This window comes from Uloborus diversus, chromosome 2 (genome assembly GCF_026930045.1).
Source record: "Uloborus diversus isolate 005 chromosome 2, Udiv.v.3.1, whole genome shotgun sequence".
NCBI classification, from domain to species: Eukaryota; Metazoa; Arthropoda; class Arachnida; order Araneae; family Uloboridae; genus Uloborus; species Uloborus diversus.
The window spans coordinates 117729965-117754907 of record NC_072732.1 but is presented as its reverse complement, the minus strand read 5'-3'; the positions used below and the strand labels follow the sequence as shown (position 1 = coordinate 117754907).

Below are 24943 nucleotides of genomic sequence, written 5' to 3'. Positions count from 1 at the left end.
AATTAATTTTTCAACAGAGGTGAAAAAAAGCTCGAAAATAAGTCAGCACAAGTCTTTTAAGCAAACACAGACATGTGCATTGCAAAACCACTGTTCTTTCATACGCAAGGATTGCGTTCGTTGATCGACCATTAGCTTACCGATCGGTTGATCACATGACAAATAATGATGCCAGCTCCAATGCTTTAGCATGCACTGACATCATTAGCTGTCACCTGATCAACTGACCAGCCGCTATGGGTAGAGCTCATCGAACGCAAGCTAGGTTGTTTCAAAATCGCTCCACGTGGGGAGAAGTTCTGGTTAGAACCAGTTTTTATCCATGACATATCTCCCGATCTCTGATGTTGCAGACTACCATGGTCATCAATAATCCCTCGATTTGGCGCTTGTCTAAGTTTTTTTTTTTGTAAAATAATGTTGCAATTCTTTTATTTTTCGAGAAAATCAGACCTTTTCATAAATTTGTAGTTGAGATACATTTTTTACTGCAAAACAGCTATCATTAGGAATTGTTCTGCAGAATGGTTTTATTGCCGACATTTTTTCCCCCAATAGTGCAAAATCTTTCTGCACACTATCTCTCATTCTGCGACAATGTCGCCGTGTCAGCAGCTTTCTGCTACGGGGAGCAGCGTAGGGTTGCCATCAAAATTTTACTTGAAAATAGTTGTTTTAGTAGCCTGAAATTTGAAAAATAGTCACCCAAACAGTCTCCTCAGAGGAACAGTTGAGTTGCGTTTAGTTACTTTTACCAATATTTTTATTTTAATTTGCTAACTCAAAAACTACATCATGTGACACAAACACACATTACAACACCTTGAAACATGACTATTGACTTCATCTAGTAAATACAAGAAAATCAAAACTTAGTTTCTCAGATTTAACATTTGTTTCAACATTTATTTAGTTCATTTTTGGCATTTTTCAATGGAATTACTGTTTTAAACAGGTCAGTTATTTTTCACGTAATGTCATGAAGGTGTTACGTGTAACGTCACGGTTTAAGTGTCACAAAGTGAAAAGAAAACTCAAGATATTTTTTTTAATTTCAAGGTAAATTAAACATACTTACTCTGGGTTTATAAACATAAAGGAGTTATAAATTGAGCTTGTGTGTGATTAAAACAAAAATATAATTACAGCATAGTTTAAAATCTTAACACATTTCATGGGGTTTTAGTTAGACAATCAATAAAATTTGGTTTTTCTTTTGTTAACAATAAGTTTTTACCTGTTCTTCTACCTTCTTGTAACTTTTCTGCATCTTCTATCATGCCTTTTGCTACGCTTACTTTGGACAACTCACTTTTGATTTCAGTCATTGGTTTGCTAATTTTAATAGAAAATCTGGACTCTTGATTGGGTTTCTTTTATGTGTAATATCACTTCTGCCTTGTCTGTTCATTTGATATTGTTTTAAATTTGATTTATTTCCTCATTGCTGTTTTTTCCTTTTTTTTTTTTTTAAATCATCTTTTTACATTTTTTGTTTTCCTTCAAAGTCTGTTTTATCAACTTTCAATTTTTATATTATTTGTGTGCCCCTTATGCCATTTTTTATAGTTCCTTTGTCATTTTTATTCTTACAGGTTTGTATTTTGCTAAAGAGTCTCTTAGAATTAGTATTCATTTAGCATCCACTTAGACATTTTAGACTTGTCCTCAGCTAGGATTATTTTAGAAATAAAGAAAGTCATGACTTACATAAATTCAACTTAAAATACTCCAATTTAAATATACAAATATAAAATTAAAAAATATTATGGTGTTGATTGTTTAAATTAATTACTTTACAAAAAAATCTGCAACAATGTGTATAAATATAAAATTTGTTCTTTTTCTTTAGCAGCACTACAGCTTGGTGTAGGCTAAGACTATTTCTGTCTGCTGCCTCGGTACGACTTTTTGCTAGGTTTCTCGCATAAATTTATTTCTAAGATCTTCAAATTTCTCTCTACACTGTCCAACTACCTTTTAGATTGTTTCAAGACGTTAGGATGTATGTAATTAGTACATACTACAAGCTTATTTTCATTTCTCCACTTATTATTTCCTTTAACTGACATAAAAATTGACTGCAGGATCTTTCTTTCAAAAATGAGCAGCCATTTTGTTTCTGTTTTATTTGATCCCGTCTCAATACCATTTAAATGTTTGGTCTAATAACAGTTGTAGAATTATTTAATAGTGAGGAGTTTAATTGTAAATGGCCATTTAAATCAAAGTAGCATCTATTCGTCATGAAAATTCCATAAAATTTGTTAGTTATTAAGAAAACAAAACAAGTTAATCTAAGGTAGCATACAATCAAACTAACGTCTGGTTGTCAAAAATATAAAAATATTTACGAGATGAAAAAGGATTGAAATCTTAAATATAGGAGGAATAATCCACGACGTACGTGTTAAATGTTGGCATGCTTCCAAAAACTCATTGATTTATTATTGATAAAAATAAAACATAAAATAGGTTAATCAAACATAGAACATGTCAAAATGATTTACAATTGTCAAAAACAACAAAATGTTTACAAGATGCAAAAGGATTGATATCTAAAGCAGAAGAAGTATTTTTCTCGACAATCTTGTTGAGCACAACGTTCTTTGTTTTTTTTAAATAAATATCAAAATTTGAAAAATTTGCCAAAAATTGCAAAACGTCTCCAAATTTTTAAAAAATAGCCCTTTTTTGATCAAAAAAGTCGCCATAGTCACCTAAGTTCAGAAATCGTCCCAAAAGTCGCCTTTTTAGTGGGCCCCAGTGTGCAACCCTACAGCAGCATAGGTTTTTCTCTGTTTCTTTTGTAGAGAAAATTTCTTAGGGTCTACAAAGTTTATTTCATCCTATAATATAGGCATATCATCATGAAAATTTTCTTTTTTAAATTGAATTTCATTTTTCTGCATAAGGGGCAGATTCAACTGCAACATTTTTCTAACGTTTTCCCCTTTTCCATCGAACGCTTCGATCAAAAGCAGCGACTACGGCTTCAACTGAAACGATTCTAACCTTTTGTACCACGTGACCCATCCGAGTGGTTGGATTCGAACAATTGGGAAGATGCGATTGATTTTTGTTTATCTTCCAGCAATGGCGTACGAAGTGTAGCGGCCAGAAACCGCTATCGCCGATGGCAAATATTTTGCTATATTCGCATCCGCAGTTGAATTGCAGGTGAGTGTTACATTTTTATTACAAATACATACCTTTATGACTTCTGTAACGATGATTGCTGCTTAAAATTAAGTTTTTATCTTGTTTGAACATTCATCCTTTTTTTAAACTTGATAACATCATGGCAAGCTTCCAAAATTAAATCAAAATTTGTTTGCCAAGAAGCTATTTTATAAAAGTTCCTCTAATTACGAAGTAATTGTAACATATGACAGCATTGAGTCTTGATTATTTTATGAAATTATTTAATGAATTGTGAAATTATTTAATGAATTATTACTTTATTTAATGAATATATCTACTTCCGAAAATTCTTTTACTGCTTACATCTAAGGTTAATTAAAAGATATTGCTTGTTACTGAAAATACTAGTGTTTTTTTTTTAAATTTATTTTAAATTCTACGAATAACACTTATGTCTATAAAAACTTGCTTCTTGTCACTGATTAGATTTCAATAAACAAATTGAAGCATCTAGGTTTAGTTAAACTACTTGGATTTTCAAGAAAACAGTTTTGTATATTGCTCCTTCCTCCCCCCTCCCCTCTTCCAAGCGTTTAAATGCTTGTTATTTGTATAAATGAGTATAATATATATATTTTTTTAAGGAAATGAATAAAAAACTATTATTCTTCATTAAAAAATACATTATTTTGAGAACTTTGAATCATATTATTCTTAGCAATTTCTTTGACATTCCAGATGCTGTCCACTTGCACCTTCTCAACGCTGGAATCTTCTAAGGGGGGCAGGGAGAATGGAATTCTTCCAAAAGTTTCAGTTCCCAAGAAATATAAAAATGACGGACGGAATGCAACTGATCAAACAAAGGTGCAAGTACCTATTGGGTTCCCTACTTGAACAGAAGAGGTACATTTGCTGTGAATATCAAACAGGGTGGCAACAGGAACTGTGAAAAAAAGTTCCCTGACTTTTCCCTGATTTCCTTGATTAAGTTCACCAAATTTCCCTGATTTACGTTACCAATAATAATGGTTTTCTTTCTTTGCTCTACTTGAAATCCATTGTATGTTTGTATAAAATGCAGTATTTTAAACATTTTAAGTTGTGTAAAGTTGTTGAACTCAAGATATACTTTGAAAAGATGCTACTTTTTTTAATAAAAGGGTTGAAAAAAACATATCAAGTCAATTTTTGGGGGAAAAAAACTTACAAAATAGTATATTAAATTTTTCTACATGGAAAGAGTATAGAAAATTTTTAAAAAAATACTTTACTTCAAGAAACCACTTAGCATAAGAATTTTAAGAAACTATTAAAATTACTCTCAAAAACATATGTATTTATGATAGAACTAAAAAGTAATTGAAATTATTTTGAACTAAGTTTTCAAACAGTATAATAATTGTTGCAAGAATAACAAGTAATAGTGAAAGAATAGAAGTAATTTAGTTATTCTTATATAACTAATTGACATATTTATGCAAAACAGATGAAACCATTTGATATTCATTCATAGGGAGCTTTTCTCTAATCAAGAATATAGGTTTTAATGAATGAATACAGCATTTTAACAATAAAAGATATTTGCTTAAGTATACAAGTTAACTTTATTTCAAATGATTTCAGTGTGCAACAAAAAAAAAAAAAAAAAATCTTAGTTTGCTTTTGTAACAAACAACTTTGAAATGCAAGAAAAAAAAAAGCAATTAGTTAATTTCAAAATATATAAAAGAAGAATACAACTTGGCTACGAAAGTAAAGAATCACTTAAGTCTGAAGAAAAGAAAACCTTTATAATCTGCGGTGACAACAAATAGTATAACGGCAAAAAACAAAGTTTTTTTAATTGAAAGTTCAATTTTAGCAATTAAATTAAAAACGTGAAGAAGTAATAACTTTTAAGCTTTTATAGTATTAATTCAAAAACCAAAGATTTCTTCTTGAAATCGTGATTACAGTACACTAATTACTTCCAGACAATGGAATAAATGCAAAGGAGCTAAGGCATTAATGAAGGCTTCCTCTTTGCCTGTATGGTTGTTTATTTTACGTAGCATTGAAAGCGTAAAAGGAAATTTAAGCTAGGTAAAATAAACAACCTAACAGACACAGAAGCAATCTTAGGAAGTTCATCCTGTGGTTAATAAGTAAGATTCAATACTTTGACGTTGAGGAAAAAGATGCACCAATATGTGGCAGTGTAGAATCGCACCTCATTAATTTTACTTTTTTTTAAACATATAATTGGCGGAAAATGCATGGGGAATTAGAGTACTAAATTTTGTAAAGCAAAAAAAAAAAGTTTTTCCCATAAAATCAATTTTCCCTGATTTTTTGTTATTTTTTCAAAATTCCCTGATATTTCCCTGATTAATAAAGTTCCCTGACTTTTCCCTGATCTCCCTGATCTGTCGCCACCCTGATAGAAATAATGTAGTTATTCTTTAACTGACATATTTATGCAAAACAGATGAAACCATTTGATATTCATTCATAGGGAGCTTTTCTCTAATCAAGAATATAGGTTTTAATGAATGAATACAGCATTTTAACAATAAAAGATATTTGCTTAAGTACAACAAGTTAACTTTATTTCAAATGATTTCAGTATGCAAAAAAAAAAAATAATCTTAGTTTGCTTTTGTAACAAACAACTTTCAAATGCAAGAAAAAAAAAGCAATTAGTTAATTTCAAAATATATAAAAGAAGAATACAACTTGGCTACGAAAGTAAAGAATCACTTAAGTCTGAAGAAAAGAAAACCTTTATAATCTGCGGGTGACAACAAATAGTATAACGGCAAAAAACAAAGTTTTTTTTATTGAAAGTTCAATTTTAGCAATTAAATTAAAAACGTGAAGAAGTAATAACTTTTAAGCTTTTATAGTATTAATTCAAAAACCAAAGATTTCTTTGAAATCGTGATTACAGTACACTAATTACTTCCAGACAATGGAATAAATGCAAAGGAGCTAAGGCATTAATGAAGGCTTCCTCTTTGCCTGTATGGTTGTTTATTTTACGTAGCATTGAAAGCGTAAAAGGAAATTTAAGCTAGGTAAAATAAACAACCTAACAGACACAGAAGCAATCTTAGGAAGTTCATCCTGTGGTTAATAAGTAAGATTCAATACTTTGACGTTGAGTAAAAAGATGCACCAATATGTGGCAGTGTAGAATCGCACCTCATTAATTTTACTTTTTTTTTTTGAACATATAATTGGCGGAAAATGCGTGGGGAATTAGAGTACTAAATTTTGTAAAGCAAAAAAAAAAATTTTTTTTCATAAAATCAATTTTCCCTGATTTTTAGTTATTTTTTCAAAATTCCCTGATATTTCCCTGACTTTTCCCTGATTAATAAAGTTCCCTGACTTTTCCCTGATCTCCCTGATTTCCCTGATCTGTCGCCACCCTGTCAAATTGTGAGTACAAAACATGATGTGTTACATATGCATAGCTGCGAACCTCAAGATACAAAAAATAGGAGCACTTAAGGGAAAAAATAGGAGCACTGAGGGCTAAAATAGGAGCATGAAATCGTGGCCTGCGCTAAACCTTCCTTCTGTACCATAAGTTTCCATAAATTCTAAGCACTTATAAAATGCTTTTCTAAATTTTCATGTTAGATTTTCAACAAAACTACAACCAAGTTTAAAACAAAATTATTTTACATTAAAAAAGCAACATTACATAGATACAGATTGAAAAGTTTTAAAAAAACATGATTACTGTTTGATTTAATAAAACTGCAATCCTTTTTAAAAATATGCTTTTATACATATCCTACATGCATAAGAACATATTGAAGTAAAGCAACTTCATAGTAAAGGTCAAGACTCTGAAATTTTGAAAGTGGCCAGTGGCACTCGACTCCAAAAACTTAGTGGCCACCAATGTCATTAAGTTTTGAAATACAAACTGGAGTGGGGGAGGCAGTTTTTTACAACTTCCCTAAAAAAAAAAAAAAAAAAAAAAAAAAAAATAGATGAATAGGATTTAAAGAGAGATATTCAATACTTTTTTTGCACATGGAAAATTTAAGTTAAAATAGGTTTCTGATTTATTTTAAAAAATAAATAAATAAATAAATGAATGAGAAGTCAGCAGGAACCTTCAATTTAGATGAAATAGTTTCAGTTTATAGCAAAGCCTACAAGGCAATAAGGATCAAATAGATAAAATTTCCCCTTCAAGAAAATTATTTAAAAAAAAAAAAAAAAAAACAGAACTTTTTGCCTTCTGTTATTTTTAATAGCTTATATTGAGACAAACAACTAATTCTGTTTTCCGGGAACTTAGGCTATTAATAGTCTTGTCTACTTCATGTTGCAAATGACAAAACATGGCAACAACGCGAAAAAGTCAAGACAATAGATTTTTGAGTTTGTTGCATTAAAAGTAATTATAAATAATTAATGAGCCTTAAAAAAACTAAAATTTAGACGAAATAGCGAGTTTTTAGCACATTAGAGTCTAAACCAATGAGGATAGAATAATATTCTGAAGAAAAAATTTTGCATTTTTCAAGAAAAAAATTTAGAATTTTCCGAAAAAAAAAGCCTATTTTGCATTATTTTCAATAGTTTGCATTCCAATAAACAACTAATTCCAATTATGAAAACTTGGCCACTTAAGAGTCTTGTGTACTAAAATCTAGCAAATGACCAAATATGGCGACTAAGTCAAAAATTCAGATATAAAATTTTGAATTTATAGCATGAAAAGCAATTATAAATAATAAATGACCCTTAAAAAACTAAAATTTAGACGAAATAACGAGTTTTTAGCACATTAGTCTAAACCAATGAGGATAAAATAATATTCTGGAGAAAATTTTTTTCATTTTTCAAGAAAAAAATTTAGAATTTTCCGGGGAAAAAAAAAAAAAAAAAAGCCCATTTTTGCATTATTTTCAATAGTTTGCATTGCAATAAACATCTAATTCCGATTTTGAAAACTTGGCCACTTAAGAGTCTTGTACTAAAATCTCGCAAATGACCAAATATGGCGACTAAGTCAAAAATTCAGATATAAAATTTTGAATTTATAGCATGAAAATAATTCAAAAATAAAAAATCCCCATGAAACTACAATTTAATTGCGAATTTTTAGCACATTCGTGTCCAAAGCAATAAGGATAAAATGAAATTTTAAATGGTATAACTGTTTTCATATTTCTCAATAAAATTATTTAAAATAACCAAAAAAAAAAAAAACATTTTGCTTATTTTCATTAGTTTGCAATTAAAAGAAACACCCAATTCTGCTTTGTCTTTGAAAACGAAGGCGCTTAAGTATCGTCTGCTAACTTCCATCTTCTGAATGACCAAACATAGCGGCTACGGTTTACACGTAGCTGAAATGCTCGATGAAAAAACGACGATCTCCAATCAGCGCTCCCCCTCAGTGTTTATCCTGACACTAAGCTTCCAAAGCATCAAATTGTCTTCTCTTTTGTTGAGTTTGCGCACAATTCCTGCCTTCGAGGATAGGGAAATTTCTTCTTTTTCCTCAAAAATCGAAAAGTGTACAAGCAAAGTCAAAAAAACAGAGTTTTTTGGAAAAAATCGGATTTTCAGAGTACGCAATAAAAATCGGAGAAACTCCGGGAAAAACGGAGCACTTGGCAGCTATGCATATGCATGTAAAATTAATATAGTATATAAACGTACAATGCATGTGCAGTAGGGTGGGCCGAAAAAACTTTTTTTTTCGAAATCTGTTTTTGGATAGTGCGGAAAAGTTGCTTTATGGGCCCGTTATTACCCATAAAAAATTTCGCTAAATTTGTTTAATATTTAGCCGGCGCTATTTGACCTTGAAAAACTGAAAAAAAGGGCAAAAATGCATTTTTTTCAAAAAAAAAAAAAAAAAGAGGTCGGGGGGGGGGGGGGGGGAGGTTAAAAATAAAAGTTTGAAGCTAGTTTAGCAAACATTAGAAGTATCTGTCAGAGAATTAGTTGAAATTCTCAAAGACTTTTATACATTTCGTAGAATATTTAGCTACGCTCCTTTAAGACTGAAACATGGGAAAAATGAGAAAAAAAAAAAAAAATTTAAAAGTAGTTTCAAAATAAGTAAATACCTGAAATGTTACGCAATACGTTACTTAGAAAAAACAGTGAAAAATTCAATCAATTTCATGCGACATTTGTTCGCCAATTTAAAAAAATGCACACATGTTCGCCAATTTTAAAAAATGCACACACTCAAATAAAAAATAGTTACATAAGATGCTAATCTTTTAATCTTCGGTTCCAATTGTTTCTCCTGGATAATAAACGGCGCTCAACTGCTTCTATTATTCCTAAGATTATGTTATAACTATTTTATATATGTTTGACAAATAGAGCTCTTTAGTATTAAAAAAATGTGAATCCTCTGAAATCTTTTAAACGGGAGCCGGACATTTCGAATGTCATTGCATTATTATCTTTGTTTTGGTATACAACACGACTGTTAAGTAGAAATGCGCGAAAAAGAAAGTAATGCGAGCAAGCACAAGTAGTCTTCTATTTGGACCTGGAAGAGATTTGTCTCCTCCCAATGCTTTATTTCTTCCAACATATGAGGGCATTATCAGATGTTATCAAATCACTAAGATGCAAATAAAGGGAGAAGGAAGTAAGCAACCATCTTCAGCAAGTGTGGCCGCTGTAGTTGCAAAAAAAGTTATTGGTATTTGGGGGCGTGCTTCCCTTCCCCTTGTTCCGATGAGGATAGTGATTACTATGATTTTATCTTATTATTCTAAATATAATAGTGCAACAAAAAATGCTAAAAATATAAAGACGCAACTTTTACAATCAAAGCTAGGCAAATTTATAGCAGAGGCTACGACTTTGTTTGACATTTGTGCCTGCAAATGCGCAGATTTATATTCGTGTAATTGCAGAAAAAAAGCAAGTCCCAGATAGAGAAAAACAATTTCTAATTGATCAAAGGACAGTAAGAAAAATGGCTATTGGAAAAGTGGATAAGGTAACAAATAATGCATATTTCGCTCATCCTGAACAGTTACTGTTGACAATGTTGTTTGACTAAAGAAAATACATTCGAGGAATTAGCTGTTAGGTGCATTCTGAACTCTAGAAATAAGAGGAAGAACTCGGATGGTTACGATTTTTTAAGCGTCGTAAACTCAATTTTGAAGCCATTGATTAAATTGATTTAGTTCATTAGAGCCAGAGCCACCTCTTACAATGAAGCTAAAAGACCAACAATTGAAAGAAATGTGCAAAGAACAGCCTACAGCTCTTTCGAGAAATTTCCCTGTCACATGGAAGCTGTGAAACGTTGTGTGAAACTAATAACCGAAGCTGCAATATAAGTTCGCGGTGAAACTGCACAAGATGGATACATTCGTGCCAAACTTCAAGCTAGGAAAGAGCTTCCATTATTTGATAACAAGGGACAATATTATTCCAAAAAATAATATTCATTATGCATGAGGTATTATAAATCAAATTTGAAGATTTCTTTTTCAAAATTTTATTATCTTTATATGTAATTCTAGAAAATGTATGATATTGCGTGATAATAATTACTATGATTAATGGTGCTATTTAATTAATTAGTCTATGATTTAATTTTGAAAAATAATTTTCACAATGTTTTTTAAAAAAATTCAATATTTTTTTATTTTTCTCCAATTTTTTGATGTCCGAAAGGAGCGGTTTAAATGCTCATTAAAATCAATGAAACATTTTATGGGCTCAAAAATGAGAAAAATGAATTTTTGTCAAATTTAAAAAAAAAAAAAAACAAATTCCAAATATTTTGCTGGAATGCACCGAAAATGTTATATAATGAGCTAGAAAAGATGGTCAGGTTGTAACTACGATTCTTACGATCTCCAAGTATGAGTGCCAAAGATACTGATGATGACAGCAAAGCAGGGTTGGCAAGTTTTTGCCGGGGGCGGAAAAAAACCATGGAAAAAAACCACGGTTTTTTACCGCCCGGCAAAAATAGATTTTTGCCAAAGTGGCAAAAATAGATTTTGTGTTAACAACTTACGGACAGTTTTTTTTCCTTTTATATAAAAGTAAAAGTATGAAAAGATTTTGATAAAAGGCTTTGCCATTTTCTTTAGAGTGAGCTAGTATTACTAAAAAGTAGAGTGAATATAGAATACACATATTGATCAGCTTTTTTTTTCTTCTTTTTAAATTCTTCTCTTGGCTATCCATTTTCCCAGTAAGTGAGAAAAAATGCATTATTTCTTTATTGAGGAAAAGTTAATATTTTTCTATATTCAAGTAAATATTCTGTTATTAATTAAATAGCTTAAAAATCTTAGTGGGATCAAAAAAAAGTGATTAATTAAATATATGTGTATATTTATGTATATAATTAGAATTCAATCTTTTTATTAATTTACTAAGCTTAAGTAAACATTCTTTGTTTTAGCAATGAAGGAATTGGCTCATTCTGAAAAAATTGTTTTAGCAAACATTTAAAATTTTAAGTTTCGCAATCCCAACATTTGTTTATTATTTATTTTTCACCTTATAAATTAAGAAGTAACATGGAGAGACATAACTAAAATATTAAAGTGCATTATTTATATTATATTGTCACAATTTCTTGATTAACACTATAATGCTACTTTATTTGCAATTAGGTTTTTTGCCGTTTTTTTCCATTTTTTGCCGTTTTTTTTTCATTTTTGGAATGGTTTTTTCCATTGTCCTGGCAAAAATACCTTTTTGCTGGCAAAAAACTCAACACTGCAGCAAAGGAAACTAATAATTCCGCATTTGTGAAAGCAAATAATGATAGAAATTGTGTAGCACAAATCTGCAATAAATGAGTTTGTACTTGTAATAAATGTTTTGTTTTATTGAAAACAATGTTAACTATCCACAATTGATAAGTTTATATAATTTTGATAAATTTAAAATTAATGGTAGTTATTGTTTAATGAAACATTGCATGGCTAATTACAGGAAGTTTTTTTTTTTTTTGGAGAAAGGGGGAGGAGTGTAATTTCTGCGAAGACTGATTTAAAAAAAAATTTTAAATTTTGACATCTTGAATTCAAATTATGTTTTTCGCAATCGCATATTTTTTACGTGTGTGCAGGCATCTGTGTGTGGGTATTTGTCTCTGTGCAGGCGTGTGTGTGGGTATGTGTCTGTGTGCAGGCATGAGTGTGTGGGTATGCGTGTAAGTGTGTGTTGTGTACAGGTTGGCTTTCTGCCGGCAGAAACTGGTTTCTGCCCTGCCGGTGGCAGAAACTGGTTATAACGGTAAAAAACCGGCAAAAACTAAAAAGCATCTTTATTAATTCAAGTAATTACAAAATGATATTTGTTTAAGTAAACCACAAATGTGGCAGAAAGGGGTTTTTGCCATGCCGGTTTTAACTGGTTTCTACCAGTGGTTTTAACCACCTTGGCAGAAACTTGCCAACCCTGGTTGTGTAGGCATGCGTGTGTGTGTGTGTAGGATATGGACGCAACCTGGAGAGGGTTTTTGCTGGAGGAGCAGCATCGTGAGGCCAGTCGACGGTGGTGCTGGCAGAGGGAGGCGGTGGGAAAATAAAATCACAGCACGCCAAAAACAGTCAAGTGAGAACAAAAAGCAATCATGATTGCTCAAAAAAAAAAAGTTGTAATGCTATTTACAAAAAAGCAGCAAGTATTTCAAGGTTAAAATATTTTTTTATATTGTTTTGCTGTACTTGGTTATTGATTGCATCTTTCTCTCAATTATACTGCTACTCGTAAATTGCATTTTTTGTCATTTTCTAAACCAAACGTTCTCTCTTTTTTTTTTAAAGTAATGTTTCTAATAAAAAAAATAAATCAGTAAAAAGAAATTTCACAACATTAAGTCTTTACAGAATACTGAACACTTAACTGTAATTTGTTTCGTAAAAATATTAAATCCAATGATAAAATGAAGTTCTAATTATTTAAAAGGTTACTTTTATACGGAAAAACATAAGTGTAAAAATAAATCAATAATTTGCAATTAATAACTATTCATTAAATTTCAATATTTCAACTATGCTGTTGCTTTTAATAGATGTAATACACCACTGAACAATCAAAATGTGATTGAAAAGATTTTTTGTTTCAAAGTTTTATGTACAGGGTATCTGTTATATTCAGAGTTTTCAAGTCCATGATTTTCCGTTGACATTTCTCACAATAATTGTGCTTTGTGAAAATAAAATTGCATCTGAGCTGCGGTTACCCCCCCCCCCTCAATATACTTCTAAAAATTCAACTTAAAGCAAAATGTATTGAGCTAAGCTATTATCTTACTACTATTATATATGCGAAAGTTTGTCTGTATGGATGTATGGATGTTTGTTACTCTTTCACGCAAAAACTACTGAACGGATTTTGATGAAACTTTACAATAATATAGCTTATGCATCAGAATAACACATAGGGTAGTTTTCGTCCCGTTATGAGGCGCAAAACCCCCTTAGGGGAGCAATAAAATACAATTTTCGTATAAATTCTCTAATATAGGGATGAAAAAAATACTTGCACATATTTACATTATATGTTCATCGAAAGCTCTGATTTTTCTGCTGAAGATGGCAACTATTTGAAATTTCTAAGTAGAATAAAAAAACGAGTTATGAGCTTTTTAGTTCCATGTTTGAAGGCTTTCCTCAACTCAATACAGTATTTAGTGTATCATCTCAACTCCCTGTCGATAGCGACAATTGTTGTATTGTTGACTATCTTTGCTTTTCGTGACTGTTCAAGGCTTTTCTCAAGTCAAGTCTTGAAGTAAAATTTTTGCACAGACTGGCAAATAATACATGATTTGGGCTGATCATTTTCCACTGAAACGGAAATTTAATGTAATTAATGGTTTTTATTATTATTTATGCTGATTGAACGCTTACTCATTATCCAATCAACCAGCAGATCGCCAAAATTTTTGCAGAAAGATTTCTGTAGCTGATGCATTTGGCAGTTTTTTTCAACGTCGCTGTTTTTGAAGCCGAAGACTACGTCATAATGTTTCTCAGCTTTCACCATGTAAAAAAATATTGCCAATCAAAGAATCTTTAAAAAACTTTCTTTACTGTGTTAAATAATCCAGTAACTTAATTAGGCAAATCCATAAACAGCACAAAAACTTCCATTAATTTTCCTTTTTGCACAATTTCAAACAATCGCCAAATTTTACTACTTATTTTGGAAACATTTCGGATGAAACTCTTTAGCACCATTTTATGGTGACCAAAAGTATCTCAGCACCTGGCGATAATATCTTTGTAACGAAAATTAATATCATATCGTTTTACAAAGTAAGGAAAGAAGGAGGGAGCATCATCGAAAGTATCCCAAAACGATTCCCCGCAAATTCGGTAAAATCGCACCAAGAGCCCACAATGATTGAAATTTCCCAAAATAACTAAAGCAAGTATAAGGGGATTACGAGCAACTTCAATAGCAATACAGAGAAGGTTTTAGACTCCATGTTAAAAAAAAAAGTATCAACAGATTAATCTTTTTAAACATGAGAAGAATAATTTCATGTTTAGGAAATTTGTATATGCTTAAATATAGTGCTTTCGTTTCTAAATCAATACTATTTTTGTTCTTTATACTTATTGCTATTTTACTTTTTATGGGTAAGGAAGAAACTCGATTTTTAATCACGTCAAAAAGATGTGTTTTAAATTCTTTCACTTAAACCAGAAAATAAAAGCAAGTAACGATTTTTTCTCATAATTATTACTGACTCAGGCAATGCCGGGTATTTTTGCTAGTTATAACTAAAAACCAATAAAAGCAACAACTGTTTGTGATGCAAGTTACATGGAAAAAGTAAGATCAATATATTTTTTTGCAATTTACAATGAACCATGAAAATTTAAAATTACAATATATTTTAACTTCATGAGATTAAAAAAAATATTTTTTATTCTAATAAGAAAAAGAACCACACAAATAAATGGTTATGGTTATAATTTTTCGGTAGCTTTCTAGGAAAAAAAAAATGTGTGTGTGTCTTTTTTCAGATTTGTATTTAACACTAAAAGATAACTTGCAGATATCCGGAAAAATTAACACACGAAACGAGAATGACATGACAAACGTAAACAAGGACAACAGCTGCAGTTACAGGTAACTTCATTCCCTCATTCAATTTTGTGATTGGCTGCCTCAAACGTCGAGCGAGGAAAACATTCGATTGCAACCCTACGCGTTTCGATCGAACGTCAAAAAGCAAGTTGAAGTGCAAAATTCGAACGATTCCGAAAACGTTCGAATTCGAAGGAGAATTTCGACCGTTCCTGATTTGATCGAACGCGTTTCAGTTGAATTTCCCGCTAAGTAGGGAATAAATAATGAAAATATTAGGAATTTTAGGACAAAACTCGAAATTTTAGGATAAAATTTGAAATTTTAGGACAACTCCTACCCCTGTCTAGTTAACCTTGAAAGGAAAAAACACTAATCATAATACACAGAACTAGAGCAGACGAAAAACAAAAAATCAGGACAAAATTTGAAATTTTGTGATTAGAAGCGACGATAGAAGAGAAGAAGAGGATCACACCAAAAAAGAAAAAAGGAGCACTGCAACCACAGCAGTTATAATTATATATATTCATATGCAATTTCGCTGCAAAATCAAACAACTGGGATGAGATTTGAATGCTACTGCATACAAAATTTAAATGTAAAAAAAATTGAGAGATTTTATATAAAAATCTAGAGGCTAAACTATTGGCAGAATCTCTGGCTGAAAATTGGGGACTTGGTAGGCCTGAAAATATGTATTTGATCGACCAACCACTGAACTATTTGGTGGAACTTAACTACTGCAAAATCTGTAATTGGTACTTACTTTAATCCTGGGCTCAGGAGAACCATGTGAAGATGAACTAGATCCGGGAGAAACTTGACGTTTTTTTCTTAACTTGGCGAACCTGACGAACAGGAGATGGGGATTACTGACTGAGAAGGTGCTTTGACATGCATTGGTGAAAAATTTCTGCAAATATTTGAAAAAAAAAAAAAAAAAAAGCATGAATGAGTTCAGAAAAGCAGCCGGAACATTTTATAAAAGAAATCGGGGGTTGAGAGGGTTGTCATTTTTCAAACTAATGCCTTTAAATATTTAAACATACATAATTGTACTATACCTACATTATGGTGAAAGATTGTTATTAGAAAATTAACAGCATTAAATTTGAATTTCTTTTTAATGCTGAAGTAAGTGATGTGAAATGTTGGGTGTGTATATGTTACACTGAAAGATTAAAGTGGAGGAAGTGACTTACACAGGGGCTCGTAGGAAATACTCCAGTCTTTTGTTGATGTCTTTGCTATGTGAATGTTGACATTTGCCAGGTTTCAGCCCTTCCCGGTAACATATTTATACATTGTTATTGTTAGTGTCTTGAGTAATAATAATGTGTATATGTTTAATTATATTGCTACTGAATTATTGTAAAATATCTCATGCAAATATAATAATTATCAATAGACAGTAATTTTCAATTTTATATTTTATTTAAAACATACCAATGATAAATTTATTAAGATAAAACCAAAAGAAACATATTTTTCAGCTTGTTATTAACATTAAGAGGTATCTAAATCTTAAAAAAAAGGAAGAAAAGGGACCACCTGAAACTGTAAGGTTACAAATAGTAACATGATTGTAACCGGGGAGGGGGGGGGGGAATCACATTTTTGTTTACGCAATGTCATTAATTTTATCTCGGTACAATAGTAGGAACAAAATTTATGATGATTTTGGACAAAATACAAACATGCATATATATTACGGGTGGGTGATGTATCAATGCATCGTCAAAAAACCGGTATGCATCTCACATCATTTAACAGATTTAGAATTTTTCTCTGAACCAATACATCAATACTGCTCCAATGTACAGCCACCGTTCCAGGGTTGCTGTCGTTTTAATCTCTAATTTTTTCACACTAATGTTGAATCAGCAGTATGTCACTCTAATCTCTTTTAACAATGAATTTGTGAAGAGTTAAATCTTTATTTCTTCCAAAACATGTAAAATACATATATGTTTTTAAGTTATTGACAAAAGATTTTTTGATGGACTATAGCAAAAGTCACTATCCCGAAAAAAAAGCAAAAAAGTTCAGACACTTATTTTGGTGTTACCAACAGTAGAGTTCCTAGTACAGGTGTCATACGGGTCAGTAACTCATAGTATTGGTTGTCGAGTTCATTCCTTCAACTTGACAATAAGTTGCATTTGATGTTTCTACTAATTTAAATAAATGTACAAGAATGTTTAGAAAAAGGATAAAACTGCCAACTTTTACTCATCTGTGGAGTAATATCTCAGGAATGAAATTAAAACAGAATAATGTTAGGTAATAACTACCAAATTTTTATAAAAATTAAAAATGCTGCAGGGACAAATCTTTCTGAAAATTTGTTTGTTTTATTTGGAATGAGACTATAAGTATTTTTTCGAAGTTCAAAATATTTCCATCATTAAGTTTTTGTTTTGAATTTTTTTATTTATATTCAATATTATAAAATTAAAATTAACAAAATAAACTTTTCCTTCAAATTATACAACATCAATTATAAATAGAGACAAAATTACTCACTTTTTTCTATGGCTATATGAATCACTTGGTGAATGTTGACGCCTTTCAACAGATTCCCCTCTTGATAACATTCTTTCATTTGACCTTCGACGGCTATCAGGAGGAGATCGTCCCACGCCTGTCTCCAGGAGACTGATATCTTTCACTTGGAGACCTAGCAGGTCTATCATTTGATCTCCCTCGTACATCACTGGGAGATCTCCCTCGTCGCCTATCCATATTACGAGGTTCTTCAGGGCTTGCAGACCTGGGACGATTTCTTGGACTAGGACGCCTGTTATACCTACGATCTACATTTTGATTGGGTGATCTGCGACGTTGTTCTTGTTCATAATATCTTCTTCTATCGTCAGGTGTGCGACGTCTACGATCCACTGTAACATTTTAAATGTTAAAAGCAATCACTGGGGCAAATTAAAAATATGTACAAATACAATTATACATTTTTTTTTTATATTCAAAATCCATTTCAAATTTTTCAATACTTTGTAAAGTTTTTTCTTTTTTTGCTTGAAATATTGATTTTCAATCTGATTTTCTTAAGAAATTATTGGTCAAACAAATGATTTAAAGCAAACAAACTTAATAAGATATAACTCAATTCATCAATCCCCTTTCACTTTGTGTGAAATTTGAGACTTTCTATGACTACTTTATTAGAAAAAGGAAACTGCTTAAGAAATGTCAAATATTTTGCATATTAAGACTTACTAGGAGGACGTCTATCCATTGGTGACATCCGCCTTCTATCCATCTCCCTCCGTTCCACATCTCTATTGTCTCTGTAGTTTCGGTTGTCATTAAAACTTCCTCCTCTGTTGTACCAGTTCCTTCCTTGATCCCTTTCCATTCTGTAGTTTCTTTCTCTGTCATACCTGCCTCTGTCTCTCATTGGAGAACGCCTTTCCTGGGAAAAGGACCTTCTTCTCATACGATCATCGGTTGGTGACCGTCTATTACGGAACTGAGGAGTAGCTCGAGCATTACGTCTCCGTGGGGACATACTAGCTCTAAAAGTCAAAATGCAAAACACTTAATTATTTGAAGGAGGAAATACAATAGCAATATGAACTTTCTAGCAATTCTAGTAATAAAATTAATAACCAAAATCAAGTTTGCCAAGGCATGTAATTTTGGCAAAACATATACAAGATGTTGGCAAATTTCCAAAAAGAAAAAAAAGAATAGCAGTACTATACTTCAATGGTGATGTTTTTAAATAAGCGTCAGTTTCTTCAACATAGTGGCGACAGGAACTGTGCAAACAATTTCCCTAATTAAGTTCAAATTTCCCTGATTTACATAATCAACAATAATGGCTTCCTTTTTTTGCCCTAGGGGAAGGTGGGGCACCTTGGGACTTTTTAAAAATGATTTTTTGAAATTTTATTTTAAAACCAATTTTCAACAAACTTAGTGAACATACAATTTAGACACTTTTGCTTCAATGAAATTTTGTTTACTCCATTATTTCATCAAATCACATTTTCATAAAAAAATTTAAAAAGTCATTACAATGTCCCAACCTGCCCCACCAGGTGGGGCACCTTGGGACACCAGCAATGATCCTAATAATTGTCATCTTAAGGGGAGGGTGGATGTTGAAAATGAAAAAAATTATTTTTTAAGTGACATACTTAAAATTTTGTACCCTGATGTATTTCTAAATGAATAAAGACATCTCACTTTTTTTTTTCAAAAATATCAAAAATTTTAAATATTTATTAAATTTTAAACTTTTTTAAACCAAATCTAAAATTTGCTCCCTGCGTCGCAAAATTTAATTAAATTTCATTTTTCTTTTTTTAAACCATAGTTTACATCTAATAAAACAAAAGTTGCTTCTTCAACATAAATTTTTAACAATAGTTTGTTCATAAAAAATTTTACATCAAATTTTACTTGATTTTTTACGGAAAATATTGACTTTTCGTAGTAAATGACCCTGAGAACTCATAATATAATGCAGATAGAGCCTTTAATGTAAGCAAGATTTGTTCCTTACATTTTTGATCTCATTAGAGCCAAATTGCAAAAATATTGAAAAAAAAGTTTTGCGCATGGAACATTTTGAAAATTGCGCGTTGTGCGAAATCTATTTTGTGAGAAAACGACAATTTATTACTTTATGGTGCATGGGTAATACAAATTCAAGTCAAAACTGCAAATATCTTGACACATTACTTACCTTGAGAAAATGTGGTTCCATAAAAATGCATTTTACATTTTTTAAAAAAAAATTGTATTTTCAACCAATGAAATTTAGCAGTATAGGTTTCGAAAAGAAAAAAAGCTTTTGTTGTTTTTTCATCGGAGACCCTTGTAAATGGCTCTGAGAACTCATAATATAATACATATAGAACCTTTAATATAAGCAAGATTTGTTTCTAACATTATTGATCTCATTTGAGCCAAATTGCAAGAATATTGAATAAATAACTTTGCGCAGGGAACATTTAGAAAATCAAGCGTCGTGTAAAATCTACATTGTGAGAAAACGACAATTTATTACTTTACAGTGCATGTATAATATAAATTCAAGTTAAAGATTCCAAATATTTGCACACATTACTTACCTTGAGTAAATGTGGTTCCATAAAAATATATTTTTTATTAAAAAGAGAAAAATTGTTGTTTCATCCTAAAAAACATTGCACAGCGTATTCATCGGAGACCCAAATGGTAGAAAAATACTATTATAATTGCATATATTCATGCATTATATTTTAAAAGTAACAATAAAATGTACAAGTTTTTGTTTTCAATGACTTTTGTATTAGAATTCAAATTTAAGTTAGGCATGTATGTGATATTTATTTACAGTTTACACAAATGTTCTAGTATAAACAGGCCCGTTGTACACAAAAGTAGTTTTATTCATAATCAAATCAAGTATTGCAGCTTACAAAGCATATGTCAGGCAATTAAAACTTATACCAGATGTAAATGATTTCAATTATACAGCTATTCACAATGAAACTTAAATGAAGCACTTCATCTTACACACTTGAAATAATGTAAGTACTTGGGACAGAAATTGTCGTTAGAGTAGAACAAAATATTTGAGGGAGTAGATGGACAAAGCGAAATTAAATTCAGGTTTGAGAGCTTTTACTATATTATTATACAAGATGTTTACATTTCGCATGTAAGGGTCATAACCAATGTAATTTAAGGCATGGGTGCAACTTTTTTGGTTTCTTATTTTTTAGCACAAATTAAAACGCACCAGCTGAATAAGTGGACACCTTCTTTTTTTTCAACTGGTTGTTGGCACAAACTTTGGCATATTTTTTAAAATTACGCTTCTGTTTACTTTCTGCAGTTGAACGCAGTTTTTTTTTGTGTTTCACGCCTTTTGTCCTTTTGATGAGCAATAACCAGAGATGCATCTGCCAAATTACAGTCAGATGTTAGAGTTAAAGTTTCCGTGCACCCTAAATTAAATTCACTCACTGCAGCTAAAACTGCCAATTCAAGCCTCTTTTTGGTGACGAATATTTCTTTTGGGCACTTTTGCCAAATACAGCTGTGGAGGCTTTCATTGCGGTTTAGCGTTTTAGCAGCTGTACAACGTAACAGTAGTTCATCATTTATTAACCGTTGATAAACGGGCAGGATCTTTACAAGAACATCCTCAGAGAGCTTTGTCTTCATATGCTTATGACTTTGAGGTTTCATGCGATTTGACAAAGCTCTCTGATAGAAGCACCAAGATGATTTTCCTTGCGGACACTTACTGTGTTGAGGCTTGCTGTCGGTCAAGACACAGTGATACAACGATGCTAAAATGGCAGTTTTCATATTTTTAATGTTCGGCCGCATTGTCTTTTATGGCTTTGCGGTAGTAACTTTGGAGGCGTTGAATTGTGGCTTGAGTTAAATTCCCAGACTTCTTGCCTCCAAGTGTCACGCCTTTCACCCGCCACTCTTTAACTTTATTTTCCAGGCCAGTTCGTAGCCTCTTGGCCACGTGATTAATGCATTCCTCTTTCGTTATCACAAAATCATCGTAGATGTTTTGCTCAGTCAAATGGGTGAAAGTTTTTGCATCACCATCAGATAGAAGAGAAACGTATCTGAAGTTGAGTTCCGTTGCTCTTCTAAACAAGGTCTCAGCAGCATGCATTTCCATGCTGTTTGAGGTGCCAAAGAAATTTTTCTGGCAGCCGGTCCCTTTGTGACCCTCAAACCACACATAGAATTCGCAGCTTTCCTTCCCCAAATCTCTTTCTGCAGAAACGCATTCCGGGCAGTACTTGCTGAGAACTTCGTAGTCTATGACTAAACCGGTCAACATGTCGATAACGATGCCAATCCCGTTTAACGACGTATGGCCTCGCTTTTGCCACGTACCGTCATATGAGACTGAAATATCGAGGACTCCATCATTTTCAACTGCTCCATTCTCAAGATTTATTTTACGAATGTAATCCCTCGAGGCATTTAAAATCTTCTTTTTTGTCTCACTTGATTCACTTGAAAGGGTTTCTACGTAAGCAGCAAAGGTCTTTTTATCCATATTTGGTATTCCCAAGACCATCGAAAAAGTTTGCAAAGCAGCATAGCCTCTGCCAATTGCCAAAAATGATTCCACGAGTTTTTTGTTCAGTTGAAACTTCTTTGATGTACTTTCTCGTGGAGTGTTGAAGGCCGAAGAGTAGCAATGGTTACAGTCCTTGCAAAAAATTGCCATCTTACATGCATACCCAAACTTGTTGCTAGCACAAACATCTAATGATTTACTCCCACATTCAGTGCAGGGCAATTCACACAACAGTGAGCTCCACATTTCTTTCGACATCATAGTAATGTTCTCGGGCATACTGCTGCTAGGCGACTTTATATCAGCACATTTAGAAGAATTAGGTTGATCCACAGGTGACGACAAAATGTTATTTTGATTTGTGCTTGCATTTTTACGTTTTGCAGCATTTGCAGCACAAGCAGCTCGCCGCTTAGAAGGGCGACCTTTAGGTTTCCGGTAGCGTGAACTAATCAAGTCCATTTCACCGTAAATGTTGAATAAAAATTTAAACTATGCAAAAACAATCACTAATATAGAACAACGTAACAGATAATAACAATAAAATCAACAAATCACAACAAAAAAACGGATACCAACAAGAAATAACAACAAAAGTTGATTCGAAAAATAATTATAACTCGCAGTCGCTAAATGTAAACAAATGTCGATTGTGTCAGAGATACGGTTACAGTTAAAGCAACTGTAGAAGTGCATCTTCTTGGAATAATATTATTTAGTGTGGCTTATCATATAAAGTGATGAAAAAACAAGTAGTAATATGTAAACAAACAGTTTAAAGGGCATTTAAATGTCTCCGGCGGCCATTTTGAACCACGAAATGGCAGCCATATTTGGTTCTAATGATAATTAATTTATGTATAACTTCTTAAAATGTTGATTTTATTGGAAAATTCTTTTGGCTTTGTGTAGGGAAGGGATCTAGCAATATTATAAAATTAAAAAAAAAAATGAATAAAAATCATTTTTTGGTGATTTTCAACGTCCAACCTCACCTTAAATAATTGAAATCTTATTACTTAGAACATTTTCTTCAGCTGTTTCAAGAGGAGATGTATCAACAGCGGGGAACTTCCTGTTTTCTTTTCTCACCATTTCCGTTATTTTAATATTTTAAAATTTTACCGAAAAAGAAAAATTAATTTTCTGCATAACAGTAGCCATTTTCTCAATTTTAGTTAATTTAAACTCATCAGATTTATTAAGCACAATGAAATAGGCTTTTTCTGTAATTTACACAGATGGAGCAGCTTGGGACAGTATCCCAACCTGTCCCACTTTGATTGTTATTACATATCAACTTTTTAAAAGTTAGACTTAGCAGCACAATACATTTTTTAACGTTTAAAATTAGTATGAAAGAACATATTTTAATTCTCACACATGCTCTGATTGAAATTATTTCCTTTCCTACTTAAAAATTTCAATAATGAAACCACCTATTAATGCAACTCCGAACCTTGCAAAACGAAGAAAATTAGATCACTCTTTAACTGTTCATGAGAGAAATTCCAAAGTACACTGAAGAGTAGATCCAGTTCCCATCGATGATGTCCTAAGAGAACTAATTTTTGTTTACAAAGTTAAAGCTGAAATTTATGGTGTCCCAAGATGGGCCATGTTCTAAGGTGCCCCCACCTTCCCCTACTTGAAAACCATTGCACATTAAATAAAATGCAGTGTTTAAAACATTCTAAGCTGTTTATTAAAAATATATTTTGAAAAGATGCTCTTCTTTCAAGTAAAAATAATATATTAAATTATCTACAAGGAAATATTATAGGAAATCTAAAACACTTCACTTCCAGAATTCTATGGAATTATTAAAACCATTCTTAAAGACATATCTAATCATGATAAAACTAAAAAGTTTAAATGGAAATAATTTTGAACTAAATTTTTTAGTATAATTGTTGCTTCAAGAATAACAAGTGATAGTGAAAGTATAGAATACTTGCGTAAATGATTTATTTATGTAAGACAAATTGAAACCTTTTAACAACTAGTCATATTGAGCTTTTCTCTAATCAAGAACTTAGGTTTTAAAAATGAATGCAGCATTTTAACTATTAAAGAAAATAAACACATTTACTTACACAAGGTAACTCAATTTCAAATGGTTTTATCATTTGTCGAAAAAAAGTCTTAAGATTACTTTTGTAATCAACAAAATTGAAATGCAAAAAATCGTTCAATAAGTAATAAGACTAATTTTACTGCTGTGAAACCACTCATAGGAATGTTAATTTCTGTGGCATGAAAAATGTCTGTTGTATGTATTAACAAAAGCAACCGATAGTTGGCGCGTACATACTCATGTTCCTGAGTATCACAGGATTGAATTGAAGCCTGTTGGCAGGCGCCTACAAGACGCAGCCAGTTGTCAAAATGGAAGAGTCATAAGAAAAGTTATGCAGTTAAAGTTTGTCTTCTTCTGCAAAAATCGGAGATCTTTGATATAATACGTGAAGTTTTCAACGATGAAGCAATGTTTCGAATCTGTACTTTTTGCTTGCATAAAGCTTTTAAAGAAGGCAGGCCAAATATGGAAGATATTGGACGTGAGGGACAACCTTCAACGTCCATCACAGAGAAAATTATTAATACTGCTGCTATTACCATCAAGGGGAATCTCAGAATTATTTTTTCATCAGT

At 31.6% G+C, this 24943-nt stretch overlaps 1 protein-coding gene across 1 annotated transcript in view; it reads right to left on the bottom strand.

Moving 5' to 3' along the window:
- LOC129216507 (serine/arginine repetitive matrix protein 1-like) overlaps nucleotides 1-24943 on the bottom strand; it is a 120287-nt gene that overhangs the window by 52796 nt on the left and 42548 nt on the right. The window contains 5 exon segments of the mRNA XM_054850722.1: nucleotides 15983-16048; nucleotides 16050-16086; nucleotides 17743-17855; nucleotides 17857-18116; nucleotides 18454-18752. Coding sequence (XP_054706697.1) covers nucleotides 15983-16048; nucleotides 16050-16086; nucleotides 17743-17855; nucleotides 17857-18116; nucleotides 18454-18752 — 775 coding nt within the window.